At 52.4% G+C, this 19,812-nt stretch overlaps 1 protein-coding gene and 1 long non-coding RNA gene across 2 annotated transcripts; one reads left to right on the top strand and one right to left on the bottom strand.

Annotated features, from left to right (window-relative positions):
- Window positions 1-2,115: 2,115 nt before the first annotated feature.
- Window positions 2,116-4,378, bottom strand: LOC123600024. Its single transcript, XR_006713431.1, has 2 exons — window positions 4,172-4,378; window positions 2,116-4,072 (listed from the first exon to the last, which is right to left on the bottom strand). It is a non-coding gene; the product is annotated as an uncharacterized LOC123600024 (long non-coding RNA).
- Window positions 4,379-8,162: 3,784 nt separating this feature from the next.
- Window positions 8,163-15,278, top strand: BARHL2 (BarH like homeobox 2). The gene is made up of 4 exons (XM_045478205.1): window positions 8,163-8,322; window positions 9,482-10,163; window positions 12,016-12,241; window positions 14,011-15,278. Exons 2-4 carry the CDS (start codon window positions 9,542-9,544, stop codon window positions 14,321-14,323), a joined length of 1,161 nt encoding a protein of 386 aa, XP_045334161.1. The 5' UTR covers window positions 8,163-8,322; window positions 9,482-9,541; the 3' UTR covers window positions 14,324-15,278.
- The last annotated feature ends 4,534 nt before the right edge of the window (window positions 15,279-19,812 follow it).

Below are 19,812 nucleotides of genomic sequence, written 5' to 3'. Positions count from 1 at the left end.
ACCGCTGCATCATTTTAAATGTGGCTAAACCGACGTTGGACAAAATCAATCTGCCATATGCTGGCTCTGAAGGAAATCACTTGCACAGTTTGACGAATGGCTTGCAGTCCCTCCAGCAATCCATAACTCGCTCTCTTTCTTCTCCTTCTTCCCTCTCTCTCTGCACCCCCTTTTCTCCCCCCTTTCCTCGGAGACGCTCCCCCTTCTGTTTTACCCTTTTTCGCCGACTCCAGGTAATCCGAAATGGCACTGACCCTTCTCATCCTCCGATTACCTCTCTGAAGCATGAACTTGGGATAAAAATCACACATCAGAAAATTCGCGGTAATTATTTTGCGATGCTATCAGCACCGATCAATCACGCGCGCGGCCCACTGCTGGAATGCCCGGCGAAGCCCGGGACGCGGACCCGCGTCCCGCCTGACTGACAGTTTTGGTAATTAAGTGATTGTATAGACCTCTCCGACTGTTCTAACAACCTTGTCAGGGCCTGTCTGTGGACAGAACAAGCTGAAATCAATGTGCTTCCTGCTCTCTGAGCAGTTCTGACCGTGTACTCAGACTGATCCGGGAGGAGGAATCTGACAAAAGGAAAACAGCAGCTCTAAACGATCGGATTATGGGGGAGGGGCAGGGGAGAGGTAGAAAGTTTACTTCTTTGTTGGGGGAAGGAAGGACTGGAGGCTTGGACCGGGTCTTTAGAGCGTCGCTGGGCCGGGCGGCTGGCGGGGGGTGAAGCGAGAGTCCGTTGGCCGGGTACTCCCCGGCGCCCGGGCTGGGCTGGAGGTAACCGCCCCTCCCCACCCTCTCCGGTGGGACGGGGTAGGGGGTAGGGGCCTTCTCGGGTTGCAGCCCAGGGGCCCGGCCAGGCCGCGGACCGTAGCGTCCCCGCACGCAGAAGCCGCGATTCGGCGGTTCAATACGTTTTCACCCGGATTAGAGGCAGAGGCTGGAGGCTCAGTGTAAATGTCACGCAGCAGCTTTTAATAAAGAAATGTTCAGATTGTTAACTGCGCAGTACAGTGTGAGTTCTGTGCCCCCCTCTTCCCAATCCGGCTTCAACCTCCCCCCCCCCCCCAACCGTTCCCGAACACACATCACACCTCATCGCGCGTTACAAATATATTACATATTCAGAGTGATCTCGCCGCGGCGCCCGCGGGAGGGGCAGTCTCCCGGAGCTTAACATGCACCTCGCGGAGGGCTGCAGGACGCCGGGGCCGACCGCTGGCACCGAGAAGAGGAAGAAGACCCAGACCGGACCTGCTCTGCGGGAGCTTCTTTTACACTCTCCCCCTCGAGTCTTGGAAAGGAATTCCCATCGGGAAGGGGGTCCTAAAAGCACCTAGCTAGGGGGCGGGACCTCCAGTTCTCGGCCAAGGGGCTCCGGTTAAGAGTATTTTAATTCTTTCACATCGGCCCTCCCAAACCTTGAAAACCTAACCAATTGAAGGCACACACACACCAGGGGGAAAGGTAGCAAAATCAATCCGCCGAGTTCAAAGAACCGAGGCGCGGGAGGAGGCTGCAGGGTGCTCGGCGCTGGGCCGAATGCGCAGCAGAGGGTTCCATCGACCCTGCCGAGACGGCGGACCCCACTCAGCAGATTCCTGGCGGTGTGTGTGTGTGTGTGTGTGCGCGCGCGCTAAGGGGAGGCACACCCTAATCTATCCCACTGCTTGTCTGTCTCTTCTCTGCCAGCCAAGAGCCGCCCATCCTCAGAGAGAAAAATGTGAGTGTGGGCACATTACGCACCATTAGGGAGACACTACAGTTTTAATGTGGCCTAATTAGTGCCGCTAACCGAGCAAATATTATTATATTGAATAATGATAATATGATGAAAATATTAATGCTTTCGAACTTTGCACGTGGGAGCCGTTCCTTCGGTTCTCCCGGGACACCCCAAGCATGCTCAGACCCACTAGCAGGCGCAGTCCGACGCATCCCTGGGAAGGCAAGCCCACAGGCCAGCTCAGAACATTCGTGTGTCATCGCAGACACATTAACCACACCCTGGGCCACGCCACTTATCACCCGCCACGCAAAAGACCTCCTTCTAATGGCGTCGTCGTCTTCTTCTTCTTCTTCTTCTTCTTCTTCCCCCCCCCCCCCCCCCCGTAGCAGGCCGTAAGAAGCAAACCATACAGGAGTCCGCCGGAGTCCCTCTTCAACTGAGCTTCTGCTCTGCACCCCAGGAATGTTGAGGTGTGTGCGCCCGGTGCATTCTGCTTTAACTAGGGCCGCCAGGCAGGTGGAGTTGCAGGAGAAGGACCCATTTAATTAGCATTTAAATTCACAGCCCCCTCTTGTTGCCAACTACTTCTCCCTTGGGAATTTGGTGAAAAGTAGGCATTTAACAATTAGGAAGTGGGGAAGGCGCCTCAAAATAGAGATTCAAAATCTTAATTCTCTTAGCGAATTTGGAAGACCAAAGGCATGAGGAAACGCGAATGGGTTGGCTGGGAGGCACGTTAGTGGCTGGACGTGGTGTGCCCGCGTCCCAGATGATTAGCACACCCAGTCCCTCTCCCCTTTACGCATCCCACACGGTTCTTGAGGAGTCCAAGGAGACCGAGCCGAGGTGGCTAGCTACCCTGTCCTTGCTGCCTGAAGACCCGCCAGTTCTTTCCTGGTTGCTGAGATGGATGTGGGCAAGGGCCTAAGAGCGTTGAAAGTAAAGCGATCGCTGGGTGCCGGGAAATGGGGATGCGTGGTCCTGGCCAGAGAGCGCCCCCTCTCGGGCTGAATTGCTTCCTCTCCCTGCTTGCGGCCCACAGTTCGAATTTCTGCACCTTTTTGGGAGCTCCTTCCGGGGAAGCAAAGTCCCCATTAGCTGATCCCGTTGTTCTCGCACGCAATCCCTTCTCCCCTGCCCGGTGCGTCTGGACTAGAAATCGCCTCCTAGACACTGGTCCAGTTCATCAGGTCCCAGGGCAGGAGCGGGCAGTTCCGCGGGGTTGAATCTGGCAGTTGGAGATTCTATGGACCTCAGCGGCTGCCTGAGCGGTCGCCTACCCCGCTAGGTCTGGGGAATCCAGCCCCGCCCGCACCAGAAGCAGGAGCCGGGGCGGGGAGCTTTCAATTTGTTCCAGTGATGGCTCTAACTTAATAAGGCGATTGATTAGCACTCAAAGTGCCGTTTTAATTAGCCGCTTGTTAATTAACATCGCAAATGAATTTCCCCTTTTCTGATTGGCATCTTCGCCCAGCGCTCTGAGGCTTTCTTTTCTCCTCTGCCTCCGCCCCGCCATTCCCTCTTAACCTCAGGAGTTGATAAAAGCTTCAACTACCTTACTGAACCTTAGCGGTCTCAGAATTATTTTTATAGTGGGGCGTGGCTGTGTCACCCGGGGGCCCTTTCATTTCCCAGGAGCTGGTCTTCAATGGACAATGATTTAGTTTAGGACGGGTGAAGTAAAATCCTCCTCCCCCCTCCTCCTCCAACTGCCTCCACTTTGTCATCTTCTGTATCTCCACCCCTGCCTCTAAGGAAGACTTCTTTCTCCCTACACATGTGGACCCGTAGAAGGAAGAAAGGAAGTGGAAGTAGAGGTGGAGAAGAGTGGTTACATTTAGTTTGTGGGGGAGATTTGACCATCTCGAGATCACATCAAACGTGCTGCAAAGTTCTGCTGCGGAGGTCTGTAGGCATGCGTAGTTAGTCAGTTTCTGTTCCCTCCACGGTGCTCTAAGAGAATTTCGTACCTTCCTGCAGCAGAGGTCTCTACAGCCAACATATGCCCACAAATTGCTGCCCAGCCCCATTGTCAGGAGAGTAAAGGTTTGGACGATTTGTGGACATTATTGCACCATTAATACTCTTAGCTACCCTACAAATCCCTCTCTATATCTCTCTACTTGGGATGTACCTGCTTTTTTTCATCACCAAAGATACACTTCATTTCCTTCAGGAAACCTCTCTGTTCCCCCAACTCCTTCCAAGGCAGGACTCCGCAGTCTCTCTTTTGTATCCTCATGATAGCAGGCGTCATGGCATTTATGACAATTTCCATCATGTTCAAGCTCTCAGCAGCCCTCTGAGGTGGGCTAGTGTCTCATTCTCAAGCACCTGGCAGAGAATGCACACACAGTGTTTATTGACTGAGTGAGTGAACAAAATGAGTGAGGGAAGAAAGAAGGGGAATTAAATATGGTTGCTGTATGGTACCTGTAGCTGGAAATAACTGCCACCTTCACGTTGTCCACTTGTCAATCTCTTGCTTCACAATTTGCAAGGAGATTTTACACAGAAGGTCTTATTTGGTCATCACAATCACTCTATTCTAGGCAAGGACTATTCTTCCCTTTAATGGACAAGAAAAGTGGTCATCAGAAAGGTTAAGTGCCTTGCTCAAGAGCATTGGAAAGTGGCAAAATGAGATTAAAACTCTCTCTTCCAGCATTCTTTCTCTACTATCTCCACTGGCCTGCCTCCTGATTGTTCTGGCACAACACATATCTAACCCCCAAAGGACTGCCAGCTTCACTAGGTCTCTGCTAATCTTTAAAGCTGTGATGAACTTATAGCTCTCACAGATTTTATTATGATACCAGCACTATCTCTCAAAACTTTTATTCCTCTAGGACGATTAGTATTTGCAAAGGCTATCATTTTAACTTATTATTCTGTTAAAACAGTTTTCAGTTATCTTATTCTTTTTCATCTACTTTACTTGTCTCTCTTGGCTCCCGTCACCACTCTCCTGGTTTCTGTCTATTTAAGGGACTCAATTTCAGTATTTTCAAGTCTTTCTCTTTATTACGTTTCTAAGCGAATATGCATCAAGTCCTTAAGCAGTTGGAAATATCTTTATATACTGAAAAGAAAAATAAAGAAAACTTCCCATGCTCCTCTAGCTTTCAAACGTTGAGAGGTCAGGATGTGGTCAGGGAGTCAGCCTTACTAGGGGGAGAGCTTATATGTGCATCTGGCATCTTTTATAGAAAGAAACAATAGCGGGCTTTCTCTGCTGGGGCCTCTTGGCGCCGCCCTGTGGAGGGAAACGCCTCTGCACTTCTTTCCTGTAAATTGGCATTGTCATCATGTGGACCTTTAGAAACGTTCGAATTAAACATGGTAAGAAGAAACACCAGTTCCAAGTTCAACGTAATCTAGAGATGCATTTCTTCAAAGTTCAGTTCCTTTAAAAACCGATGCTCCAGTTTAAACACAATCCCAAATCTCTCTTGTCAAAATGAATGAAGAAAGTATATATATATTAAAGAACAAAACTTGTTAAATACAATGAATGTTTGAATCATGATTTTGGCAGGGAGGGAGCATATTTAGTGGTAATCAGGACTGACATATCCTTTAAAGCAGAAGGAAAAGTTTGTTCTCTATTATCCACATTTGGCAAATAACTGTTTTCTGTGCAAGAATTCCAAAATCTTCCAAAAATTAAATAATTGTATTTCTTTCTCGTGTCTTTTTCTTTAAGGACATGAAGGCCTGGAAGTGGAAGAACATTTTCAAACTTATGTTGCTTTAGGGACTATGTTTATTTGTGTCTTAAATTCAGTGGGAAAATCTGAGATTAAATCCAGTTAATGCATTTCCTTTCCTATACTTGGGAATTGAAAATGTTATTAGTCTACACACTGTTCTATTTCTGAATTTTTATTTTTAATGAAAAGTTAATTATGTTTGCTCTGCTAGACGGTACATGATTTCCTGGGTGTTTAGATTATATACGCTCTCAGGAAAAAAAAATAATGGCAAAAGAGGAGTGTGTGTGGAGAAAAAAGAACTAAGAAAAGTTAAGAAACAAAAGTCCAGCTCTGAAGAATTTGGCTTTCATTAAGTTTGCAATGTGGTCTTTGGGTCTCTTTTAGATAGATATTCAGGCCACCACTAGCATTTCCTCTCTAGTAGGGACCCAAAGATAGGAGCCTTGATAAAAGTCAAGGTCATATTTTCCCCTCACAATTGTTGTTCCTGAAAGCTGATCTCCTAACATCTCACCCAAAGAAATCTTCTATGGTCTTAACCTTTTCTTAAGAAAACATGATCTGAGACACGCACAAGGTGGGGCCTACTGGGCTTCCGGTTTCTTTGCTTTTTAGAGTTTTCACAAAAGGAACGCTATTTTTTTTTTCTAAAACTTCCACCTTCCTCTCTTCCTTTCTTTTTAGATTTCGTTTTTATTTTCATACGGCCACCTCTCTCTCTTCCCTGCTAATGTGAATTATTCCAAGCTAAAAATCCTGTTAAACTGCCCAACACAATCTGTGCAAGAAGCCTTTTGAGCTCTTGAGTCATTTTAGGCGTCAGAGCAAAACAAAAACAGGCTTAAATGAATAATTTATCAAGGTCGAGAATACCTGATTTGTGCAGTGCCGGTTAGTTCTGGATCAAAATTTGTTTTTTCCTCCTCCCCACTTCCCCCCCCAGAAGAGCCAGAGAGGGAAGTGCGGGTGGAACCCCGGGTTTGGGGGCGAACGCACTTCATTTGGGAAGTGGTAGGTGATGTCAGAATGAGAAGATCCCTGGTTGGTATTTGAGGGGAGAATAACGTGTAGCATACACCTGTAGTCTGGGCAGCCCCAACGCGCTTCCCACACAAGCCAGGGGTGCGGGATGCCGAGGCCACTAGAGTGTTCGGCTTCCTGGCCGCATGTATGTGACGCCAGGGGCTTCCCTAAGATTAGATGCCCACGGAAGTCCGGGGCCGGTGGTTCCGAAATACCCGTCCCGCTGGCAGGCCGACGCGCGGCTGGCAGGCTCCCAGGAGCGTCTGGTCAGTGAGCAGTTGCCTCGTTGAAGGCGGCGGATTCAACCCCTCTCCGGGCATCACCCAGGCCCTCTGCGGCCTCCCAGCGCTGAGGAGCTCACCCCCACCCCGCGGGCCCGCCGCGCGCTCTCCAGGGGCTCTCAGCGCCTCCTCCGGCCCGCTACGGCCTTGGCCCGCAGCTCGCCCCGCGTCCCCGCCTCGGCTCACCAACCCCGACTCCTCTGCCAAACTCCCCTCGCCTTAGGAGAAAAGCGAGAGCTGCCAGGATTGTACATCTCCTCGCCTTGGTCTTTTCTCTCCCTGCTGTTCTCCTCAGAGACCGACCCGTGGGGGGGGGGGGGGGGAAAGGACGAAAGAAAGAAAGAAAAAGAAAAAACGGCCTAAAGATAAACAGCTCAACACTGCCTTGAAATAGCGCGGGCTTTTTCTGGGCCAAACACAGCGAATTCCCTAGGAAAACGCAGGGAGGGTGAGTCTCCGACCTACTCCCTTCCTGACTGAGGGCTCACACGATGCCGTTCCGACAGAAAGGCAGCATCTCGTCCCAGGAGGTCATTTGCCTCCCCGACACCACCCCGCCCCACCCCCGTCCTCAACAGAAAAAAATCTGTCCCCCAGAAAAAGACTTTCAGAACTGCAACTAAACCTCAGATTTCGGTCCGGCCCTTGGAGACTTTAAAGGCCATTTCCTACCATCATTCTGCACCTAGTCACGGAAGCGATGCCAGCCACTCAGATTCATAGGGTTCTTAAAATGGTAATTTGGAGTAAAATGTAACTCAAAGAACTTTGAATCATTCATTAGCACCTTATAATTACTCTGCTAATTAGGTTGACACGGCACTTAATCAGGAGTAATACGCCGTCTTGTCACTGGCACTTCCCATTACTCTGACATTCAACAAGAGACAGGTTGGAGACGTCCTAGAGAAAATAATGTAAGTTGATACCCTCCGACGAGGCGTCACAGTCAAGCCACGCTCCAGGTCCCAAGTGGATCCGCAGTGACTGTTTCCTTTCCAAATGAGCGGACGGATAGGTGGGGGGGCGGAAGGAGGGAGGGAGAGAGAGTGAGAGAGGAGAGAACTGGCTGGTGGCGAGGCGGAGTGCGCGCTGCGGACCCGCCACCTGGGTTCCTGAGCCCCGCGCCAGACTGACACTGCGGTGAACCATCGCCGCCCTCGCCGCTAGAGAACGCCTCGGGGCATTATTTACCCCGCTCAGGAGAACGTGTCTGGCCAGGCATTTTTTTGCAGCACGGGCCCTGACTGGTGACCACACTTGGGTCCGCGGTTTTCAGCAGCAGGCCCCTTCCCCACCCCACGCCTCCCGAGAGTGCCGGGTGGATGCGTTCAACCCCCCTCGGAGGCCGGCCGCCCAGCAGGGCCACAACCCCGGGCTCCTGGTCTCTTTGGGGGCCAAATCGGAGGTCCGAGTCCACCGGCCCACCCAGCGGTCCGGCTGCTGGAGTTACACACTTTCCCGTGGATTCCTTCAGGGATCCCCTTCCTCTGCTCTCAGTGCCTCGGACTATTTAAGCGCGTGTCTGGGGATGCTGCGAGGGCGGACGCGCTGGAGTCCAAAGGTAAGCCAGCCAGATTCCTTTTCCCTCACGGTCCTTTCTCTCCTCCCTCCCCGGACTTCGTTAGAAAACGGACACATCGTTGCTACTCTCTTGGTGGATTTTTTTTGTTTGTTTGTTTCTAATTTTACCCCCTTGGTTCCCCTCTCTAGTCTACCCCGGCTCTCCTCTCCTCTCTGCCTTTGCCCGCGCACGTGATTGTGGACACCGGCACCACCGCAGGACTAGGTGTTGGGCTTTGGGCTGCAGGCAAAGGGTTGAGCAGGTTCTCAAAAGAGCAGCGGGGCCCGAGCCGCGCTCGCTGACGGGCTCGAGAGTCGCGCGTCCATTGGCTCCCAGTACGTCGGCGTCGCTTGCTCGCGCGGGCGCGGCCAATGGGAGCGCGGGGCCCGGCGCGCGGCCTCGGTGGCGGGGGCGCGGGCCCCGCGCAGCGCTGAGAGCGGCGGCAGTGGCCGTGACGTCACGTGAGGGGGTCGGCGCCGCCCGCTCGCAGCCGGATTACAAGCGAACGCGCCCGGCAGCGGCCGGAGTCGCTCGGCGCCGCGTCTCCGCCGCCGCCTCCGCCTCCGCCTGCGCCTGCTCCTTCTTTTCCTTCTGTTCCTGTCCGTCCTGCGTGGCCGCGACCACTGCGGCGGTGTCTTCTCCACAACTTTCCGAGAAAGTTCAGAAACTCGGCTCCAGAGCGGCCGAGTCGCCCGCGGCAGCCACCTCGGGGAGCTGCCCGGGAGCTCCGAGGGCGCGCGCGACCTCCGGGGCTTCGAGGGCGCTGCACCTGCCAGGTCCGCCGCCGCCGCTGCCGCCTGGTGCCAGGCTGTGGGCAGACCCAGGCGGCGGCGGCAGCGGCGGCGGCGTCGGGGTCACCTCCTGCCGCCTGCGTCTTCGTCTGGGTCCCCTGCGCCGCCACCGCCTCCCGCACGTGCGCGGTGGTCCCTGGAGCGCAGGCTCCGTTCTTCCTCAACAATTTTTGTAACTTTCCCCCTCTGTCTCCCCTTCTCCCCTTCTCCTCACCCTTACTTTATGAATAAGGAAAACAAAAAGTGTCCAAAGTGTCCACCGATTGCCACCTCCCGATTATCCTTCCTTCCCTCCTCCGTCCCACTTTTTTGTTTTTTCAAAGCGGCGACAACATTGTTTAGTGTTTATTTTGTTTTACGATCGATAGCTTCCTTTGCTCGGTCGCGGCGGCTGCTGAGCGGCGAAGTGGCGCGGACCTCATGTAGAAATGACAACAATGGAAGGGGCCAGCGGGTCGAGTTTTGGAATAGACACGATTTTGTCCAGTGCCAGTTCGGGCAGCCCCGGCATGATGAATGGAGATTTCCGCCCGCTCGGCGAGGCCAGGACCGCGGATTTTAGGAGTCAGGCCACTCCGTCCCCCTGTTCGGAGATTGATACCGTAGGAACGGCGCCTTCTTCTCCCATCTCCGTCACCATGGAGCCCCCGGAGCCGCATCTGGTAGCAGAAGGGCCCCAGCATCACCACCACCTCCACCACAGCCAGCAGCCGCCGCCGCCAGCCGCGGCCCCCACGCAAAGTTTGCAGCCTTCACCCCAACAGCAGCCGCCGCCGCCGCCGCCGCAGCAGCCACCGGCCCAGCAGCTGGGCCCGGCCGCCTCGGCCCCCAGGACTTCCACCTCTTCTTTTTTAATCAAGGACATCTTGGGCGACAGCAAACCTCTGGCGGCGTGTGCGCCCTACAGCACCAGCGTCTCCTCTCCCCACCACACCCCGAAGCAGGAGAGCAATGCGGCGCACGAGAGCTTCAGGCCAAAGCTGGAGCAGGAGGACAGCAAAACCAAACTCGACAAGCGGGAAGATTCCCAGAGCGACATCAAATGCCACGGTGAGTCGCGCCGCCTCGGCTGGCTGGCTGAGCCGTGTAGCTTCTGGTCCTCTGGTTCTCGGTCTCCCCTTCGGACCCCCGCGAGTCTCCGATGCGGGGTTACTCCGGGAGCTTCTGGGGCGATCGCGCCCGGGTCAAAAACTGCTAGCGGGAGGGAGGCCTGGGCGCGCGACGGGAGGACTCGTCCGAAGTTCGGTTTATTGTTACATTGCCACTTCTCAACCTCCCCGCAGTCCCACTCCTTTCTTTGTTTTACTTAATTTCAATGTATTAGGAATAGGGCGGAGGCGGAGGGGATCTGACGGGCATACTTTCATTGATAAAAGGGAAGTACTTGAGATTTTTCTAGCTGAGACCTTGGGGATGGGAATGGGGGGAGGTGGGAGAGAGGAACGCGCTTAGCTAGCGTGATGTTTACGGGTGTGTGCAGAAAGAGTTTATTCTTTAATGTAAATTATTTCGTTCTTTCCCCCCTCCCCCCGCCCCAGCACACCATATTTTCTAAACACCGTCACAGGAATCATCAGATTTAATGAGGGAAATTTTTCCGAGTTGAGTAACAAAGCAACTTTTTAAAATTAGATTGTGATTGATATAGGGAAGCCGATATGGTAAAAATTTATAGCTTTTCAGTTTTTAAAATACCCTTCTGACTCCATGGCCCCAACTGAATCTTTGTATTTTAGTAAGATTTTCGTCTCCCTGCAAGTAATTGGGAAATGGCGCTTATGAAAATAAAATTGGATGGAATTGGATTTATTTATTTTTGTAAAATCAGAAGATGGCAATTGAAACAGTCCTTCAACTCCCTTTTTCCATTTTCTACTCATACAATTTTATAAGGAAGTGTTCTGGTCTTTGCATGACAAAAGAGTTTTAATGTGCCAGGAGAGTTATTTTTTTCCCTTACTAATAAGTTTATTATTATTATTATTAACCTTTGCCATCTCTGGGAAAGATGTGTGCTGACTATCTGGAAGGTAGGATACTGGCTCCTCGGTTTACTATTATCACATTAGCATAATAGTGCCCAAAACAGATGTACAGTCTGGTCTGGCGATTTTTTGTGCACCAACCTCCCCAGTGGGTCAATTAGAGAGATTATTGTTCTTCCTGCAGGGAAGATCAAGGAGCGCAGCAAAAACGGGTACAAACAGAGAGGGGCTGACATATCGATTTCCCAGCATTTCAGTAAAAAACCAAAGTTGACAAATAGAATCCGGAAATCTCTGGGCTGTCACCTGGATGGGCTCAGTGATTTTGAGCTCTGCTTGGTGTCTGGGTGACATATTCTCTCTGAAGCTTTACAAGACTCAATGCAAGCAACTGCAGAGAACTTGATTCCAACATTTGCCAAGTGCATCTGAAAAAGGAAAACAAGTGCCTGTAACTTTCAATAAACAGAAAAAGTGAAATGAAAAAGGTGTCCCTTCCTCAAAACAAGACAAAACAGAGTGGAAAGATCTTTTGAAAACTTCCAAATCAGGCAAAAATGAGGTCATAGTGAAAACGGTTAAGGAATGGGACAGCGCCCCCCCCCCCCAGTGAAGGAAACAATAACGAAAGGACCCTACTATATTGTAAAATATTGTTTTTTCTTTTTAACTTCCAAAGATGGGAAGATCAGACAACCTTTTAGAACCCTTTTAGGAGCGCCGCACAAAGTTCCAAACTCCTTGGCCTTGGTCTTCTTTCTCCATACTGGCTAGGGTCCAAGTATGTGTGTGATGAGGGTGGCAGAGTATAGTCCCCCGAGACCAGCAGCTGAGTTGGGGATGTGGAAGTGTGTGCCAGGAGGGCATTTCCCCCTTCCTATTCCACAGTACCTTACGGCTATGGGTTTCTACCATAGGAACAAAGGAGGAAGGAGACCGGGAGATTACAAGTAGCCGGGAGAGTCCCCCTGTGAGAGCCAAAAAGCCTCGAAAAGCCAGGACAGCTTTCTCTGACCATCAACTCAATCAACTGGAGCGTAGCTTTGAGCGGCAGAAGTACCTGAGTGTGCAGGACCGCATGGACCTGGCAGCTGCACTCAACCTCACAGACACCCAAGTCAAGACCTGGTACCAGAACCGCAGGTAAGGGAGGCTGTGGCAGGGAGCACAGGCATCTGGCCATCTAGGTCATGACCATCGTGCCAATCTTCTCCCCTCCTGGCCCCGGGAGACCCCAGGAACTCAGATAGAGGCCCCAGAGTGGGCCCTGGGGGTTGGGGGGGGGTGGGCTTCCAGGCTGGAACAGGGATTAGCCACATCCCCAAGGTGAGAGGGACCGATAGGCAGCTGGAGTTTGGAACATTTTGCATTGCTGAGTGTCTTAACATATGCTGCTTTCCCTCTCAAACCCGAGTGGCTGGAATTCACCCCCCCTGCCCCCAAATCGATCAAGCCACACCTTCTCAAATTGAGACATCTGTGCAGCTGACACTCAGGCCTGTAGAGCCCGTGCTGTGCACCCTTTGGGCCTGCCCCAGGCTGGTTCCGAATGTCTACAGCTGGCCACACAGCCTGGCTATTTTGGTCCGGAAGGAACTGCCCCACTGGCCTCAGCTTAAATGTCCTTGCCTCGGCTTATGAGGCAGCCGGCCAGGCATCCAGACCGAGGGTCTGTCCCCTGTATTTGTCACCTCAGAGCCTGCCAGGAATCACTGCCTCTGTTGAAAGGAAATCAGGAAAGGGCTTGCGGGCCCTTGAAGTGTAGTGCGAGCCCAGGCAATCTGAGGCTGAAGTTATGCTGTGTTTCCAAGCCTGGCAGTTGTCTCCCTTGTCTCGATTTTTTTTTTTTTTTTTTTGGTCTTCTCCTCTTCTCTCATTTGTCTTCTAATCGTCCATAAGTGTAGTTGGAAATGCCCATCCAGTTGTCATCTTTACCATAATTTTCTGTCTCATTACATACGGTTTCAGCCACCCTAATTCTGTCGGAAAACATTAGTGTCATTTGTAGCCAATTTAAAATGGGCGACATGTTTATTAATTTGGCTGAAGCTGCCGGGTACGGATGGCCCACCAGCCCTGAGTTCTTTCGTGGGGCATTTGAGCAAAGGCCTGATCGCCTCTTCTTCCTAGCGGGGTATGGTGGGGGAGGGAAGAGACTGAGAAGAGCTGATCACAGGTTTTAATTGTTACTCTCTCCCAGAGGAGAGAATATCTTGAAATGCATTTTTCCCCTCCTGAAATGGCCCCAAGGTACTGTCACCTTGGGAGAGTCCTCCCTCAAACCAATTCCATTTTGAAACCTTGCTGCCTCCCTTGCCCCAAGCCTCCCCCCCCCTCCCCCGCCCCACCCGCTGTAAGGTCCTATCAGAATGGGGAGAGAGATGTATCTCCACAGCGCTGGGGGACTGAGAGGGGCTCAGGAGTCTCTGTGTCCCTTTGTTTCTGGTTTCTACTCACTAGGCCTGGAGGAAGGGGGGAGGGGCAGAGAGTGGACACTCTGGGATTGTTTGGGGGGGGGCACTTGGGGAAAGGAATTAGAGGAGGAGGAGAAGACCCGCCTATAGAAAGAGTGGTCCCAGTTGGCCTTCAGGAAAGTTTCAGGAAGTAGCCTAATTATAAAGGGGGCAACAGCAGAGCAGAGGGTCAGGTAAAGGCAGCAAAGCTTGTAGAATTTCATTTATGAGTGTCTCAGATATTAAGGGTGTAATTTACAAAGTTGACTTGAATTTGGGTTACTCTGTGAGCAAGATCGTGGGGGAGGGGGCTAGGAGGTGCAGTTCATTCCTGGTTCTCAGAGCTCTCGGTTTTCCTGTCCCCCGAGAAAGAGAAGGCAGGAGAGGATGAGAGAAGGGGCCTTGGTGCCTGGACGGAGCCCACAGCGGCGGGGTGCCTGCACGCCTGCTTTTTTTCAGGACCAAGTGGAAGCGGCAGACCGCGGTGGGCCTGGAGCTGCTGGCCGAGGCGGGAAACTACTCGGCCCTGCAGAGGATGTTTCCGTCGCCTTATTTCTACCACCCAAGCTTGCTGGGCAGCATGGACAGCACCACGGCCGCCGCGGCCGCCGCAGCCATGTACAGCAGCATGTACCGGACTCCTCCCGCGCCCCACCCCCAGCTGCAGCGGCCCCTGGTGCCCCGCGTGCTCATCCACGGCCTGGGGCCTGGGGGACAGCCGGCCCTCAATCCCTTGTCCAACCCCATCCCAGGCACCCCGCACCCCCGGTGAAGAACGAGCGACTGACAGCGCCGCGGTCCCTTCCCCGTCCCCTCCCCGACCGGACAGCTGCCCCTCCTCTTCCCGCTCAAGGCCGCAAGGCCTCTCTCGATATCGACCCCGGGAAGCAGGGAAGTGAGAGAAGAAGCCGCACACCAGTGGGAGGGGGGGGGCCCCAAAGAGGAGCCAGCCCTCCACTCTCTATCTCCCCACCCCCAGAAACAGGGCTGGAAAGCTCCCCACAGCAGTGTGACTGGCGAAAATGCTGCCCCCACAGAAAGTGCGACCAGTAAGTGAAAACATCAACAAAAACAAAACCTCAAGTTCTTTTTAAAAATGACTTTACGGACAAGCAGGAGGGAGGGAGGGGGGAGGGGAAAGGAGGGAAGAAGGAAGGGCACGGAGAGGAAGCCGTAGGGGCAGAGAGAATTGTGGATGGACAGCCAGCCTCAGATTCCGAGGCACAGGGCGTTGCTGTGGACATTCCGTCTGCCCCAGAGAAAAGAGGAGGGTAACTGAGAACTTTGCACTGATTTCTCATGACCTTTTTTCTTTTGGAAAAGTGGCATGCTCCATAATATGAAAAAAAAAAATGTACATTTGAAAGACTGAGTGATAAGTGATATATCATATTTATTATATGTTGTCCAAAAAAGAGTCACTTATATACGTTAGTAAAACATGATTTTTCTTTTCATGTCTTTTTGATTCAGTAAAATAAATGCTTAGACAAAAATATAGATTTTTTTGTGATTGAAAATTACAAAAATAAAGTTTATCTTTTTTTAACAAGCGATGAAATTCAAGGGAGCTGATTTTACTAAAGCAGAACGTACTGTGATGAAATGCCTGACTTGGTTTAGGGGGAAAAAATCCGTCCCATCATATTAGGAATTTACAAAATCTGTAACGACTTTGGGTTGAGTTATATAAAAGCAGCTCCAGTTTTCACGCTGGTCTCTTCCGAGCCGTTATTTGATGTGTGAATTCCTTTCTTTTTAAGAGGATGATTTCAGAGCAGCCCGGGAGGCGGAGGAGGAAAAGTCTCCGCTTGTAGGCCGCTGGTGCTGGCTGAGTGGGGCGGCCAACTTCCCCCGCTCCCAGACTACCGGGCAGCCGCGGTCTGTCGGCCCCTCCTCCTCCTTCTCCTAGGCTCTTCCTGGGGCAATGAGGGTCCCCAGCGCTGGGCAGCGGGCGGGTGGACGCTCCTCGGGCCTCGCAGCTGTTCTGCAGCCCGCAGCCCGGCGCCCACGCGGCGGGACAGCCTGCGAGCGGGCGGCTGCAGGGCGCGCAATTAGGACGCCCGGGGGACTCGGAGAGGCCGGGCTAACAAACCCTCGTTGCGGCTTTGATCCTTGCGTTCTCGTTCCCCAGCGGGCATCCAGCCCCCACCTCCGCGCCGCGCGCCGAGCCTCTTGTCCTAGTGAGTTTGTTGTGCTGGGATGCCTTGGATCAGGAATCCAAGTCTGGCCACGACAGGCTTGCCAAGCTTTTTATCCGCACCCATGGATGGGTTGGGACCACAAAATGAGGGGCCTTGCCCAGAGGATGGAGGTCTCTGGGAGCGTGTGTGAACGGATGTGTAAATACGTGTAGCATCTCTTCGAGGGCTGCAGGTGCACCCCACCAGACTGGCTCCCCACCAGGCTCAGCACTCAAGACTAAGGGAACAACAAAACAGGGGTTCAGTTGTAGGGCTGCTCCCACCTTCTGCAGCCCCAAGGGCATTTCCTGAGAGCCAGAGTTAGATCCCCCAGGTGGGTATTCTCATATCTCTAGCTTCACTCCTGCCCTGGTCCCGTGTCAAAGGGACACACAGCCAGACCCATCCTCCAACTTTCTCTGATGTTGAACCTTAGTAGAGTTAAAAACATTTTTTAAAAAGTGGAGTGCTGTGGGAGTGTGGATTGGGGAGGGGTGGGAAGGAAGAAGGGAAGAAAGGGGTGAAATCCAGGAGGAAATTGCCTCAGGCGCCTTGATCAGTCTTTGGCTAATTAGGGAGTGGTTTGCAGATTTTTATCTAGCTCATCAATTTGCTTCAAAAGTGGTCTTGGTCTTGTTTGATTCTAACAAAAGGGTCTGGACTGGCCCTTCTCATTTTCTTCCTGCTGAGCTGGGGGCACACTCAAGATAGCTGGGTTGGGCTGGAAACTGGGCAGCACTGTGTCCAGTGGGGAATGCCCAGTGCCTGGGCACTCTAGCAGACTCTCCTTGTTCCATCTTAGCTGCTGGTGGGTTTTACAGTCAAATTTAAATGCCTCAAAAATAGTCTGCCTGGGCCTAAAAGGGCACTCTCCACGTCTTGGGGGGGCAGGGGAGGGGTGTGTGTACTACAGCTTTTGTCTGCACTGGCCCCGCGGCCAGTCAGCTTCGGGCACAAGAGGGACCTGGAAGTCACTGGAGTTCACATATCACACATTCCCTATGAAGAATGACCTCAGGTCCAGTGAGAAAAACACATAAACAAACTTACAAATACAAGCAATGCCACAGCACCCATCTGCTACCAGCAGTCAGCCCGCAGTTCACCAGCCACTCTGCGGAGGAGCCTGCCTGTTGCCCCTTCGCTCTCAAGGCTGAACTTGGACTCCATAGGTGGACAATGCAGGGGGAAGCGCTATGTCTATACAGACCAAGTTTTCTTAATTAGTCTTATATTCCACTGCTGTTAGCCATTACTCTGGATCCCCCAGAGTCCTCCTAAATTTGCTTTTCATCATAGTCATGTTTTCTTCAATCCCCTAAACTGGGGAGCTAAAAGTGTCAGTTCCCCTCTAAATTTGTTTTAGTTATTTCCTGTTGCATAAAAGTTGGCAAACTGGATATTAGGGATGGGTGTTGTTTCAGGAAGAAAACTGAGCACTGGATTTCTTCTTTTCATTCTTTTCTTTCTGCGGCAGCACTGCCAAGGGCACTTCATCAGGTGCCCTTCTATCTAAATGTCCCCAAACTATGGCTTAAAAGTCAAATGCAAATCCATCCTTTTCCTCAAAAGGGGTCCTCTGTTCCTCTGTGCTTGTCCAACAAAGATGGGGATTGGCTAAGAAATGAGGAGTGCAACCCTAGGTTTTCTGAAAAGCAGGAACAAAGATAACAGGCAAAGGTCTTTTCTCATGGGAGATCTGGAGTCAGTTATGGAAGCCCAGAGGACAGCTGTCCCTGGGAGCTGTGCTCCTTTTCTTTTTCCTTAGCTTCACTTGGTGTCTGAAGGGCACTCCACGGTTGGATTTTATTTGGATTGCGCTTTGATTAAGGTGGGGACTGGTAAATCAGGGAATTGCAGTGGCAATCTTTGCTTCCTCCAGAAACCCAGGAAAACGAACTTGTTTCAGAGAGATGTTTACACACCCACAATGACCCCCTTAGATTTGCCCACTCCAATATCCGCTCTGGGACCACAGCAAACCTAGCAGAAATCTGTAGTCAGGTGAAGTAAAAAGTTAACTCCCCGGCCAGCAGCCAGCCAGTTTAGTCCAAGCCAGCAATTTTCAGTGAGTTGTAAAGTAACGATTGCAGCCTGTCTCTAGCCTCCAGCAAATATACCTACACCTTGCATCAGTTTATTTTTGCTCCACCCCTTAAAATGAAAGCCCACACATGGCAAATTAGACAGCGGATTTCCTCTGTTGCAAATAAAACCCACTTACCCTCAAACCAAGACTTCCCTCCTCCTTTCTCCCTGCCTTCTGACTCCTACCTAGGCAGCCCTTCCCCAGGAGTCTGCTGAATCCCACCTCCCCGCTTTAAACTGCAGCTTGTGAGTAGTTTGTTTTGTTACATTTTTTAACTTTCTAAAAATATTTGGAAAAGCTCTCCCCAGGGCTAGGGAAACTTTAGTTCCTGTTAAGCCATGTGGTTACAAAAATACACTGGAAGAGAGCTGCTTAGTTTTCTAAAGAGCCAGGCACGGCTTGAAGTCAACAGGCTTGGAAAGAGATTGACTTTTCTCCACTGGTGGGAATGGGCAAGGGCAGGGTGGAGCCTCCAAGGGGATTGATGTTTCCTCCGTAGCTCGGGATCCTTAGTGAGGGAAAGCTGGCTGTTGCCTTGGCTGTTGGCTAGTGAGGTGCGGGCAGAGGGATAAGTAGGGGCTTTCCCAGGGTTTACCTCATGGACCCTGGAAAGTGCTTCTGGGCTCCTTGAGTTTCCCACTAGGTCTTTGTCTTGTCCCACTTTCTTGGCTAGTTCCAGCCTTCCTCTCTACCACTTGATTGTTTCCCTGGAGCATGGCCAGGGCCCAGTGCCCCTTCCTTCTTACTTCTGGCAGGCTGAACACCCCCAGGACCGAGTGGGGGGTTCGTGTGTAGAGTTGAGGGTGTGCGCTTTCAGAGAAAGGGAGGTGTCACTGGCCTCTTGCATTGGAAAAGCAGGTCAGCTGCCTCAGGGCGGTGCGGTGACCCAGAAGGGACTTTGTTCCTCCCCTCCTTCCGGCTGAATTTTGAAGGTCTCTATCAGTCCGAATGTTACGGGGCGGACCGTCTTGGCCAACAAGAAACTGCATTCTCAGTTTCTTTCCTCTCTGTCTCCTGGTCTCTTCCCCCCGGGTCTCCCTCTCCTGAGTTCTCTCTCCTAGCACCACAGACAGCTCCCAGGGCGCGCGGTGGAGCGGAGAGCCGGGGGCTGATGGGTTCCCTGCAAAGCCTAGGCGACCGCAAGGGGCGCGCCGGGGAAGGGTCGACGGCACCAGCGGGGGAGGTCCGCGAGGTGATTACAAAGAGCCCTCCTGGCAGCGTTTCCTGATTAGCTCTAAGTCCAAACAGGGTCACATTCCAAAGAAGAAAATCTTCAGATCAATAAAGTAATTCAAAAACCCAAAGATCTCGGGGTAAGTAGTGCTCAGTGACAGATCAACTCTAAACCGTCCCTATTTAATAAGTTCTTAGTGGAAGCCGACTGGGGAGGAGTGGGGCCTCAGGTCTGTTGCTTCGAAGCCCTTGCGCCGCGGCCGCAGCGAGGTCGCCAGTGGAATCGCTCTAAATGGCACTTTTTACTTCCTTCGCTCGCTCTGCCCTGACTGCTCCGCGAACCGCCGCCTCGGCGGACGGAAGCCCGAGAGAAGCGTTCCCGAGGCGGCTGCCCAGCCGAGAGGGTGGAGCGAAAGGCCGGATCTCCACCGCGCTCTCACCCCGGTCCTCCTCCCGGGTGAGAGTCTCCTCGCTTCCGCTACTATCCGGTCCAGGACAGCGGGTCGCCTCCGCGGGAGCTCCACCAAAAGAAGAGGACCTTCCAGAGCGCGAGGTTGAACTTGATTTACGATAAAAGGGCTTTGTTACTTTGTGGAGCTGATGGATTTCCGCCCCCACCCGCCCCTATATCTGGCCGCCAGACTCGATTCTTTACTGCAGAGGCCCTAGATGTGGCGGTCCTCCCGCCTTCTAACGATTCACACACACATTGCAGCCCGCGGTTTGAGCGGAGGTTCCCAAGGTCCGCGGCCGCGCTAGGGCTCCGCGCGGGATCTCCCAGCGTGCGCGCCCCAGCCGAGATTCTGCGCTCCTCTG

Source organism: Leopardus geoffroyi, chromosome C1, assembly GCF_018350155.1.
Source record: "Leopardus geoffroyi isolate Oge1 chromosome C1, O.geoffroyi_Oge1_pat1.0, whole genome shotgun sequence".
In the NCBI taxonomy this organism is placed as follows: domain Eukaryota; kingdom Metazoa; phylum Chordata; class Mammalia; order Carnivora; family Felidae; genus Leopardus; species Leopardus geoffroyi.
The sequence above is the reverse complement of the archived record's forward strand: the minus strand, read 5'-3'. Positions and strand labels throughout refer to the sequence as shown.

What these genes read in the sequence shown, in the direction of transcription:
- BARHL2 (XM_045478205.1), top strand. Translation starts at nt 9,542, where the DNA reads ATGACAACAATGGAAGGGGCCAGCGGGTCGAGTTTTGGAATAGACACG. An exon ending in GAGCGACATCAAATGCCACG is followed by an intron (nt 10,164 to 12,015) that starts GTGAGTCGCGCC and finishes TTTCTACCATAG; the next exon opens with GAACAAAGGAGGAAGGAGAC. An exon ending in ACCTGGTACCAGAACCGCAG is followed by an intron (nt 12,242 to 14,010) that starts GTAAGGGAGGCT and finishes GCTTTTTTTCAG; the next exon opens with GACCAAGTGGAAGCGGCAGA.